At 48.6% G+C, this 12,439-nt stretch overlaps 1 protein-coding gene across 2 annotated transcripts; it reads left to right on the forward strand.

Moving 5' to 3' along the window:
• The first annotated feature begins 1,230 nt into the window (after nt 1-1,230).
• Nucleotides 1,231-5,812, forward strand: LOC102443237 (neuropeptide Y receptor type 4). Of its 2 annotated transcripts, none has more exons than XM_023763726.1 (2): nt 1,231-1,316; nt 2,218-5,812. In XM_023763726.1, exon 2 carries the CDS (start codon nt 2,258-2,260, stop codon nt 3,383-3,385), a length of 1,128 nt encoding a protein of 375 aa, XP_023619494.1. In that variant the 5' UTR covers nt 1,231-1,316; nt 2,218-2,257; the 3' UTR covers nt 3,386-5,812. The 2 variants fall into 2 exon arrangements, with proteins under 2 accessions (XP_023619494.1, XP_023619495.1); XM_023763727.1 differs by lacking the exon at nt 1,231-1,316 and having other exon boundaries at nt 2,228-2,318; nt 2,404-5,812.
• The last annotated feature ends 6,627 nt before the right edge of the window (nt 5,813-12,439 follow it).

The raw sequence follows: 12,439 nt of genomic DNA on the forward strand, positions 1-12,439 counted from the left end.
TTCAGCCCTACCTAACCTCATACAGCATAGCGAAAACACAGAGATGGTTATTAGGATATTTATGCACATTACCGGTAATCGATGAATATTAATAATAACTCCCTCTCCACTTCAAATACGCAAGAAGACAAAGCGAGTGGTGGTATTCCTAAAGTTCTTTAAGAGGAACGATAAACTATCGTTGTTCTTCACAACCAGGTACCACCAGGATAAGACTCCGGCGTAGTATCTCTGGGAGTGGGGGGATGGGGTGGCAGGCTGCAGCGGAGGCCTCCCGCATGGTTGCAGGTGAGCATTCCCACCTCGGGAGCTGCCTGGGAGCTAAATCCAGAGCGCACAGGCATTGCGTGCCTCTGGTATGGGCGATGGCAATGTGGCTTTGAGGTGCATCCGCATTCCTGTGGTCAGTTCCTCTGGTCTGGGGGCATGAATGTCTGTGTCATCTTTGCAGCCCTGTGTGTAGCATGGGCTTGGCACGTGCTTACTGAGCGGCGGAGTGAATGCAGCAGGTCCTCCCATCTGGTCCTCCTCCCACTCTGATCTGTGCTTCCCTGGGCCAGGTGGAGGGTTGGCGGGCTCCCTGCCTCGGACCCGCTGGGCTGGTGGTCAGCCAGGCCCTGGGTTTTTTCCCACTTGCTGCTCTGACTGAGCACGGGGCCTCCGCCACAGTTTGGGCAGCTGTGGCTGTTTTTTGACCCTAATACTAGACCTTACATTTGGCCCTGGTATATTTCATTTTATCACATCCAGTTCCAATGGCCCTTTTTGCCAGATGACTATAGTGCTAGAAAAATCTTCTTACCTCTGAGGCTTGGTAACCGAAATAAGCCATGGGCTGTCAGTGGGACTCATGCTTTGATCTTGTCCTGGCCAAATCGACTCATCTGTATAAGCCACACTAAATGCACGGGGAGTGACATTTATGATGGCCAACAAACAGGTTTTGCTCATCTGGCTCATTTTGCCCATACTCTGTAATAACTGTGCTAACTTAGCACTTGATCATGGAGAACAGATACCTGCTCACTAATAGACGAGACCATTGTATGGGACTTAGAATATGTGAGAGCATTTCTCTGTGAACAGTGTTATTGAAATGGGTCCCCAGGACCATGTGTTGTCCTCCTGGCCCTAGAGAGGCACCAGCTCATCATCAGCCCAAGAGGCTGGAAGCCCAGTGTCAGAATCACACAGGCCACTGGTTAAAATACAGATTTCCGGGCCCATTCCAGGCTCACTCAACTGCATCTCCTGATAAGAGGCTCTGGAACCTGCACTTGCAACGTGCCCCGGAGTGATTCGATGCTCCCCAAAGGGTGAGAACTGCTTGTGGGATTCGTGGGGATGAGAGGACTGATGAGGACGGTGAGTCACATGATGTGTGCAATGAAATGGTGGCGCTCCCTCTCAAAACACCTGCACTGGCATTACCACCTGGAGGCTCTGGAGTCCAAATTCCAATTTATCTTGACAGAGGGTCCCTGGTGTTGCAGAGGCACCAGAGGAAAAGGGCAGGTGCCAGGGCACGGAGGTGTGGGAACTGCAAGCCGTTTCAGGTGACTTGAGTATAGGCATGGAGGGAGCCCCTAGCGAGAGCGGTGGGCATCCCATGACCCTGGCCAGGCAGGTGTGTACACATGGTGGCAGGAAGAGAGAGCCAGTGTGCTGATGACACAGTTTTTGCATACCTGGCAGTCTTCACCTTTGCCATGTGTCATCCCATAAACAAGGCTGGCAGGGCAGGTAGTGGCTGAGGCCAGGAGGGTGCTGTGTGTCACACCCGAGGTTTTGGTCTGCCCTAAAGGGCATGGCATGCGATGGAAGGACCTTAGCACACATTGACATTGATGCTGTCCCTATTTGGATAAAATTTGACAAGGAGATTTCTACTCATGCTCCCTGAGCAATTCTCTCCCTGAACTTTGCATACAATAATCCACATATTTTTTATTATCAAAACTGCCTCCAGGCCCAAGGTCAGAGGCAATTTTTGGAACAAGTTTTGGCATGAGACAGATCTGGATTTGAATTTGGACCCCATAACTTATTAGCTGTGTGACTATGAGCAACTTGCTTTACATCTCTGAGTCTCAGGTCCTCTAAGTCCCAGCCTTGGGGACCAAGCAGCCGCAAACATCTCTCCTTGAACCCTGCTCCTCCCTGGATTTCACACAGAATGCACAAGCTCTGAGTGCTATTTGTTTCTTTACTTTGCAGCTGTCACCACTGAACTTCCTGGAATCTTCTCACATGCACCATGAATAGCTCTCATTTCCCATCCTTGCTGCTCCCAGGATCCCCACAGGGTCAAAACAGGAGTAAGTCAAAGGGCGTCCTGTACAACTTCTTTGACCACTGCCAGGATTCGACAGACCTGATGGTCTTTATTGTTACCTCCTACAGCATTGAGACCATTGTGGGAGTCCTGGGCAACCTCTGCCTGATATGTGTGATGGTTAGGCAGAAGGAGAATGCCAATGTTACCAACCTGCTCATTGCCAACCTGGCCTTCTCCGACTTCCTCATGTGCCTCATCTGCCAGCCGCTCACGGCCATCTATACCATCATGGACTACTGGATCTTTGGCGAGGCCCTTTGCAAGATGTCAGCCTTCATCCAGTGTATGTCAGTGACAGTCTCCATCCTCTCTCTTGTCCTTGTGGCCCTAGAGAGGCATCAGCTCATCATCAACCCAACAGGCTGGAAGCCCAGTGTCTCTCAGGCCTACCTGGGGATTGGGGTCATCTGGATCATTGCCTGCTTCCTCTCCCTGCCTTTTCTGGCCAACAGTGTTCTGAAGAATGTCTTTCACAAGAACCATTCCAGGGCTGTGGAATTTCTGGCCGATAAGGTGGTCTGTACCGAGTCCTGGCCACTGAGCCACCACCGCATCATCTACACCACCTTCCTGCTGCTCTGCCAGTACTGCATCCCGCTGGCCTTCATCCTGGTCTGCTATGTGCGCATTTACCAGCGCCTGCGGAAGCAGAGGCAGGTGTTCCGCAAGGGCACCTATAGCTCGCAGGCTTGGCAGATAAAGCGGATCAATGGGATCCTTGTTGCAATGGTGGCTGCCTTTGCCCTGCTCTGGCTGCCCCTGCATGTGTTCAACAGCCTGGAGGACTGGTACCTTGAGGCCATCCCCATTTGTCATGGCAACCTCGTCTTCTTGGTATGCCACCTGCTGGCCATGGCCTCCACCTGTGTCAACCCTTTCATCTATGGCTTTCTCAACACCAACTTCAAAAAGGAGGTCAAGGCCCTGGTGCTGACTTGCCAGAAGAGCACCCCATTGGAGGAGCTGGAGCACCTGCCCCTGTCCACAGTACACACGGAAGTCTCCAAAGGGTCTCTGAGGCTCAGTTGCAGGTCCAACTCCATGTAGCCAGGTCCAAAGCTTCTCCTTGCCTTGCTCATTGCCAGGCTCCTTGACTTCGTTAAGTGGGCTTGTGTAAGCTGAGGGAGATACTCCATATTACTGGCTTTCTGGGGCCCAGGTAGGCTGGCAAGAGCCCATTTTTGCATGTATTTGCCTTGTGAAACTTGACATTCAGATGGTTCAGCTATTTGTTCCTGGGGGACTTCTGAGTCTAGATTCTTTGGGTCACAGTATGCCTTACAGCTTGAGCAGATGCCAGAGCCAGAGATGGTCTGCAAGTAGCAGGCAGGGTTCATTCTGGTAACTCAGCAACAGATGTCCGGCTTGGGAACCCAGGGATTCCACCTCTACCAATGAGACTGCAAGGTCACTGTGGGGTGAGGGAAGGAGCACATGGAGTCAGAGCTCTGGATTGGTCAGCCCCTAACCTCTGTGAGAGATGATGCTTGTGGATGTAGGCGGTAAAGGATTCTATGGAGGCAAGACAGTGGGGTTACTGTTATTTGATTAGCACGCCCAGTGACAGTGATTCTGGTAGCCTTGGGTCCTCACAGCCCTCTGAAGTAGGAAAATCAGCCCTGAGCAGCAGGATTATATGATTCACATTCTATTCCATCCTTTTCCTCTTTCACTGCATCTGCCATCTTGTATGGAAATAAGCCTGTAAGTATCTCCCCTTGATAAGATTGTGAGGACCTTGAGGTGACATCTGCATTGTCATAGAGCTTGTATCCTCAATGCCCCAGAAAGGCCCTGGCACAGGGAGAGAGCTCCAGAAAGCTTTGCATGGTAAGCTGATGGGAAAAGTGCCTGCTTAGCTGAGGACTGGTGCCCTGTGTCAGGCTCAAGCAAGGGAAGGGCTCAGATTGCTGCAGCCACGTTATCTGCCCGTCCTTGCCTCCCAGGACCTCTCTTGACAAGATAGCTGTCCAGTGACTCTGTGACCCCCCCCCCCCCCCGCAGTGTCGACCACTGCTGAGGCCTACAGTGACTCAAGCCTCCTTCATTCCACACTCTGACCATGGAACTGACTTACTCTAGGTGATGTGTCATGATTATTCCAAAGCCTCCTCACATCTTTGGGCCTCGCAGTGGCCTTCGGTAGTGGGAGGGGCAGGGAGTTCTTGGCTTAAGGGAGTACAGGCTGAAAGCAGTAGGGGTCCCTTCCTCAGCCAGGGAAAATGGTGTAAGGGCTATGATGAGGATAAATATCTCACCTTGGAAGTCATGGGGCAGTTTTCTGGATGCTGAGCTGGATCCAAGGCTTCATCGGTGTGTGGACCAGATAGCTTGTCCTTGCAGAAAGCGGAAATGTCAAGCTTGCTCATGGACCACTTTGGATGGGATAACCGGTCTGACTCTGCCTGCCCAGACCCACCCACCCTCCAGCAGAACAGACAGTGGCTGGACCCATCATGGCCTCCCAGGGCAGGGTATTCAGGTGCCTATAACTCTAGAGGAGCCTCACTGTGAGGCTCCTGGGACTGGCAAAGGGCCAGGAAGCAGGAGATGAAACAGCCATATCTGACTGTCTTTCTGGCCTGGCCCCTAACCAAGAACCTGTGCAGCCAACACCCAAGACAATTGCACTTTGAGTCATCAGCTCCCTTCCTGGGGCTGTTTGTTTTGTCCCAGGTTTTGGCCACTCTCCCATTTTATTTCTTTCTTCAACTTTGTCCTAGTTTTTGGAAAGATTGTTGACACTTTCTTGGATGCAACTTGTGCTTGTTCTATGGTGCCATCTGCTGTTGGCTGCTCCAGGCAACCACCTGCCAGAAAACCCAGGCTTGGGACCCATCCCAGCAAGATGTCATTGACCAAGCTCCCCAAGGAACCAGAGGCCTCAGGCCCCTCTATATCCCATGAAATTGCCTGGAGTTTGCTTCACATCACTCTTCTCAGTGGTGTCAAGATGCTTGAGGACCAGGGACCAGGCTATGCATCTGGTGAAGGTCTGGGCATTAGGAATTGGGGTAGTGGGTAGAGGCCTTAATTAAGTGTCATCTTTGCTTTCCTCACCTTGCTTCAGTTGGCACGGCCTGCCTAGATGGCTGCCTATTGTTCCTGGTTCCCAATGACCCTTGGAATTGCCTGGCTATCCAGCACCCTGGGAACTTGCTGCTCAGAGTGTCTTCAGAAGACCAGCAGCCTCAGCATCACCCAGAGCTTGTCAGACATGCAGAACTTGGTGTTCCCACCCCAGACCTTTTGAATCAGAATCTGCATTTTATCAAAATCTCCAAGTTAGTGGTGCACACATGCAAGTGTGGGAAGCTCTGCTCTAAAAAACAGTTTGTCCTGGGACTTGGAGCACGTGAAGATACCCTCTGTGGCACCAGGCATTGGCCTTTAGGAATCCTAGTTCTGGAGATACAGCTTTAGAGTGGTATTGATGAAAAAGTTTTGGTTGGTTGTCTCTTCTCTGGCTGTATACGAACATATTTCTTCTGAAGTCTTTTCATTCCTTCAATAAATATTTGCCAAATAAACAGTTTGCATAGTTATATTCTTATGAACATGCCTCTCTATATTCTGTTCTATTTCACTTAAAACTGTATCATCAAGTGTTTTGTCCTGCTGGATTTTATTTTTGACAGCTGAATAAGAGTTTAGAAAATGCTGCAGTAAAAGCTGGTTCCCCTGAACAGAATCTCTCAGGCTCCCAGAGGAGCCTTTGCTGGCCCAAGTAAGGACCTGTCCCTGCTGGTAGTGAGAGGAGCCCATCTTCGGAGGAGCATCATGGCAGCAAATGGAGACTCTCACCCACAAAAAGTGCCTGGGAACCATTAACAAGTGCAACGCCTTATCAAATCCTGATGGTGTGAGCTTAACTCATCTAACTCTAGCCCTTCCTTTCTCAAGAAATGACCTTGCTTGCTTTTTCCATTGTAAAACAAATCATATTCAATCATGAAAATATGCAAACTACACAAAAATAAAATGAAAGAGGAAATCATGTTCCTCTACAGAAAGATAATCATTATTTACATTTTGTGGAGCCATTTCTTTAGTTTTTATTTATCTAGTGTTATGTTTTATTATTTTTTAAACATGATTGAGGTCATACTGTTATCTACACTAATAAAAGAGAAAGATGCAAATTGACTTTACCTTCATGACGCCCACCAGCCGATCAGGAGCGAGTATGCAAATTAACCCAACAAAGATGGCAAGTTAATTTGCATATGCAGGCGCTGAGCGGTTGGGGTGGTGCAGAATGCCTGCATTGTGGGGCCTCTGGGCAGCGTGGAAAAGTGGAAAGGCGGCTCTGGGCTGGAGCAAAGGCGGAAAGGCAGCTCTGGCTGGAGCAAAGGCGGAAAGGCAGCTCTGGCTGGAGCAAAGCCGGTGCGGGCAGCCAGGGGAAGGAAGGCCCATTCTTGCACGAATCTTTGTGCATTGGGCCTCTAGTATATAATACTTAAGCATAGTTATATATAACTAGAGGCCCAGTGCACGAATTTGTGCACCAGTGGGGTCTGGCTGGCCCGTTGTGATCAGGGTGGGAAGTCCAATCGGGGGCGGGGCTGGCTTGGGAGAGGGGCTGCAGGCAGTTGGCCAGCCGGCCCCACCCCCTGGTGGAACTCCCAGTCGAATTCCTCATCGAGAGGACAATTTGCATATTAGCCTTTTATTATAAGGGTACTTAAGGATTATTTTATTTTATTTTATTTTAATTTTTTTAAAATTAAATCTTTATTGTTCAGATTATTAGAGTTGTTCCTCTTTTTTCCCCCCATAGCTCCCCTCCACCCGGTTCCCACCCAACCCTCCACCCTCACCCCCCCACCACTGTCCTCATCCGTAGGTGCACGATTTTTGTCCAGTCTCTTCCCGCATCCCCCACACCCCTTTCACCCCCAAGAATAGTCAGTCCACTCCCTTTCAATGCCCCTGATTCTATTATATTCACCAGTTTATTCTGTTCATCAGATATTTATTCAATTGTTTTTAGATTCACTTGTTGATAGATGTGTATTTGTTGTTCCTAATTTGTATCGTTGCCTTTTTCTTCTTCTTCCTCTTCTTAAAGGATACCTTTCAGCATTTCATATAATACTGGTTTGGTGGTGATGAACTCCTTTAGCTTTTCCTTATCTGTGAAGCTCTTTATCTGACCTTCAATTCTGAATGATAGCTTTGCTGGATAAAGTAATCTTGGTTGTAGGTTCTTGGCATTCATCACTTTGAATATTTCTTGCCACTCCCTTCTGGCTTGCAAAGTTTCTGTTGAGAAATCAGCTGACAGTCGTATGGGCACTCCCTTGTAGGTAACTGAGTTTCTTTCTCTTGCTGCTTTTAAGATTCTCTCTTTGTCTTTTGCTCTTGGCATTTTAATTATGATGTGTCTTGGTGTGGTCCTCTTTGGATCCCTTTTGTTTGGGGTTCTCTGTGCTTCCTGGACTTGTAAGTCTATTTCTTTCAGCAGGTAGGGGAAGTTTTCTGTCATTATTTCTTCAAATAGGTTTTCAATATCTTGCTCTCTCTCTTCTTCTGGCACCCTTATAATTCTGATGTTGGTATGCTTGAAGCTGTCCCAGAGGCTCCTTACACTATCTTCGTATTTTTGGATTCTTTTTTCATTTTGCTTTTCCAGTTGGGTGTTTTTTGCTTCTTCGTATTTCAAATCTTTGACTTGATTCTTGTGATCCTCTAGTCTGCTGTTGGAACTCTGCATAATATTCTTTATTTCAGTCAGTGTATGCTTAATTTCTAGTTGGCCCTTTATCATAACCTCGAGGGTCTCACTAGATTTCTTGAGGGTCTCACTACATTTATCGGCGGTTTCTAGAAAGTTCTTGAAAAACCTTAAAAGTGTGGTTTTGAACTCTATATCCAGTCATTCGCTTTCCTCCATTTCTGTCATCTTTGACCTGTTTCTTTGTCTCCGCATTTTGGCTGCTTCCTTGTGTTGATAGAGTGGCTTTCTGTGCTAGGTGTCCTATAGGGCCCAGTGGCTCAGCCTTCCCAATTACCTGAGGTGGACACTCTTGGTGCACCTCTTTGTGGGCTTTGAGCAGAGTCTTGTTGTAGTTAAGCCTTGATTGTTGTATGTATCACTGGAAGGAATTGACCTCCAGGCCAATTGGCTGTGAGAGTCAGCTGTGTCTACGGTGGGAGAACTTCTGTGCTGAAGACACCCTTATGAGGCAAGACTTGCTTCAGTGGGGCTTTGGTGCTCACTGAGTCTGCCCCCTGAGTGTGTCCCTTGTGGATCTGAGGAGTTGTAATCTGGATGGTCCCACTTTGACCACTGGGTACACTGGCTCTTGGATCTAAGGAGGTGCTAATTTAGCCTCTGCCTGAGGCTACCCAGCAGGAGCTATGAAGTGATCTGCAGATTCCCCTTCCTTGTTTGGGGTTTGGAGGTGCCCAAATGAGGCCCAGCTGTGAAGCAATGCAAGCTGCTGTGGGGCCTTGGACCTTCTCTTGGAAGTTCTGGGTCTGTCTGGCCCAGCTGCAGTTTGTTAGGTAATTTTCAGATTGCAAAGGGCCAGGGCATTCATATGCAAAAGCCTCTGCCACAGCTTGGGTGGGGTGGGATCTCAGGGAATCAACAGGGCGGAGCAAGCAGCTATGGCTGATCCTCAGCCCTGCCCTAAGGGGTCCCGATTCTCAGTGTCCCGGTAATTGCTGCAAGCACCCCCGAGAGAAAGCCGCCCTCGAGTTCTGAGTTCTGCCCGCTGCCAGACAGTCCAGTCTCTCCCGGTATGAGTCTGGGTCCCCAGAGACTCACCCGGAACTGGAGTTCAGAGCAGTCGGGGGCTTGTGACTCCTTCCTGATTAAGAAAGACAGCCGTGTCCTCAGTCGCCAGCCCCTGCCGCATGCTCCTCCGTACCTCTGCACTTCTGCACCTCCTCTGAGTCTCAGTGTGCTTTTCTCTTTCCTTCTAGTTGTAGAATTTCCACTCAGCCAGCCTTCCTGTGGTTCTAGATGATGTCTGTTTTGTCTTTTAGTTGTATTTTTGAATTTGTTGTGGGAGGCAGCAATTTCCTGTGTTTACCTATGCCGCCATCTTGGTTTCTCCTTAAGGATTATTTTATATCTTTTTTGTTGCTTAACCTTATGACACTTTTTATTCATTCATTTAACAATGATGTCAGACACATGGTAGGGACTGGGGAGACAGTGGTAGATAAAACAAAGACTGTCCTTGTCCTCATGGAGCTCAGAGACCAGTGACTAGATCCGGCCTGTGTCCTCCTCCTCATCTGTTGTGGCATTTTTAGATGCTTCTAGACCTATTACCTATATTTCTGTGATGAGCTTCTATGCAAAGAGCTTTTTCTGTATTTGGAATTATTTCCTTAGAAGAGATTTTCAGAAGTAGAATTAGTAGGTCATAGGGCATGGGCATTTTTCAAGGCTCTGGATGTGAGCTGCTGAACATTTCCAAAGAGCCAGGGGTGCTTTACACTCTGACTAGTGCTGGAGGTCTCCATTATTCACTAGGTCACCTCCCCTCTCATCTACCTATGACTGTCACTCCAGCATCATGAGTTTTCTGGGCTCTTCTTTACACAGAATTCCTCCAAAGCAGCGGTTCTCAACCTGTGGGTCGAGACCCTTTCACAGGAGTCACCTAAGACCATTGGAAAACACATATATAATTACATATTGTTTTTGTGATTAATCACTATGCTTTAATTATGTTCAATTTGTAACATGAAATTGGGGGTCACCACAACATGAGGAACTGTATTAAAGGGTCATGGCATTAGGAAGGTTGAGAACCACTGCTCCAAAGGCTTATCTAATCTTGAAATCCCTGCTTCCTTTCCTCCCATGCTCTTTTGTATTTACCGGTTCATCCAAATAGCTCATTGCAAGGTTTCCAGTGACCTCCATGTTGCCAGATCCCATGGTCAATTCTCAGTCTTGTCTTATGTGACCAATTAGCAACATTTGGCAGTTACTCAATTCCTTCTCCTTGAAATTCTTTCTGCTTGTGGCTTGGTCAGGACACCACACTCATGGTTCTCCCTGTTTTCTTCTCAGGCTCCTTCTCTAGACTCTTATCTCCCTCACCTCAGAACATTGGCAAGTCCCCAGGGAGCCATGAAGGCCCATCTGTTCTCATTCTTTAGGTGAGCTCATCCAGTCTCCTGGCTTTTCACACAACTGTCTAATTCTCCCAGGTGTGAATATCCAGAGCATGGGAGGACTTTTCCCTGCTCTCCAGATTTGTATCTCCAGCTACTGCTCTGTGTTTACTGGACACCCCGTCGATATCTCAAGCTCAGCATTTTCAAAGGCAGACTCCTGATCTGCGTCTTCACCTCTTCTTCATCAGTCCCCCCTCTTTTATGAAATGGCTCTTTCTCTTTTCATTTGCTTGGGCCACAGTCTTTGGAATCAACCCTTTGTTCACAACCCACAACTCTGCCTTCAAAATGCATTTAGAATGACCACTTCTTACTGCTCCTGGCTCTGTCACCTGGTCCAAGCCACTATCATCTCTACCAGTCAGAGTGACCCTTTGAAGTCTGAGTCAGATCAAAGCCGGTCATTGGCTTTTTTATACTCAAAGCAAAATTCCCTGTCCACACTGGCTGTCTTTCCTTCTCAGACCTCACTTCCTACCACCCTTTCCCTCACCCACTCCCTTCAGCAGTGCTGTTCTCTCTGCTGTCTAAACACTCTGAGATTGCTCCTACCTCAGCCCTTTGTACTTCCCACTCTGGTTTTTATTCCCTTGCTCCCTTCACCTTAAGTGAGCCTTTATCAGATGACTACTTCGTCAACCACACTGTAATAATAGACCCCCACCTCTGCACTCCTACTTTATGCTATAGGACTTAGCACACACCTGCTCACACACATTTACTTACCTTCCTATTGAGTGTCTCACTCCCTCATTAGGAGGCAAACCCCAGAAAGCAGGGATCTTCTATGTTTTATTCACTATGTAGCCCTCAGAAGAGGGCTTGCATATCTGTAGAGTGAATGCATTGCACACCCTTTGTGGTTGATCAGTGGGGAATGATATTTCAACCTCTTGTGTGTGAAGTGCAGGCATTTTGGTTTTGTAGGATTCAGGTCCCAGCTGACTGTGACCCTTTGCACCTTGGTTTCTGATTCTTCACATGTAGTAAAAGGAAATTTGGACACACACACATATACATGAAGAATATCATATGAAGATAAAGGCAGACATCTGGGTGATGCTTCCATAAGCCAAGGAAGGCCAAAGATTGCCTGCAAACCACTAGAAGCTAGAGGAGAGGCATGGCAGGTTATCCGTCACAGCTCTCAAGAGGAACTAATCCTGCCAACACATTGATTCTGGACTTCCAGCCTCCGGAAATTTGAGACAATAAATTTCTGTTGTTACCTTTGTGATCCTTTGTTATGGCATCCCTAGCAGACTAATATAGGGGATAAGATAGAAGGCAGGGAAACCTGTTCATGTGAACTGTGGAGCAGTCAGGTACACAGTTGTTAGAGACAGACCCCAACTCAAACTGGTTATTATGAAACTAGAGGCCCAGTGCACGGATTTGTGCACCAGTGGGGTCCCTCGGCCTGGCCTGCACCCTCTTGCAATCTGGGACCCCTCGGGGGATGTCGGACTGCCGGTTTCAGCCTGATCCCCACAGGCCAGGCTGAGGGACCCCACTGTATGCATATAAGATTGTTGGTTAATCTCTTCCCGCCCTCCCCCGCCCCCCTTCCCTCTGAGATTCATCAGTCTGTTCCATGTTTCCATGCCTGTGTGTTGAGAGTCTGCCCCCTGGTGGTCAGTGCACATCATAGCTACCGGTCGAATGGTCAAACGGTTGCTTAGGCTTTTATATATATAGACTAGAGGCCCGGTGCACAGAAATTTGTGCACTGGGGGGGGGGTCCCTCAGCCTGCCTGGCCCTGTGCCCTCTCTCACTCTGGGGAACCCTCCGCAGAAATTGAACTGCTTGACTCAAGGCCCACCTCCCAGGGGGCAGAGGCCGACCCGATCTCTATGTGCAGGATCCCTGTGCCAGCTGCGAGAAACGGCTGAACTGTGAAATAGGAGCGCCGCCCCCCTATCGTGCCTCTGAGCCAGGGCAGAACCGGGAGGTGG

The sequence above is a fragment of the Myotis lucifugus genome, unplaced genomic scaffold (assembly GCF_000147115.1).
Source record: "Myotis lucifugus unplaced genomic scaffold, Myoluc2.0 scaffold_298, whole genome shotgun sequence".
Lineage (NCBI taxonomy): Eukaryota > Metazoa > Chordata > Mammalia > Chiroptera > Vespertilionidae > Myotis > Myotis lucifugus.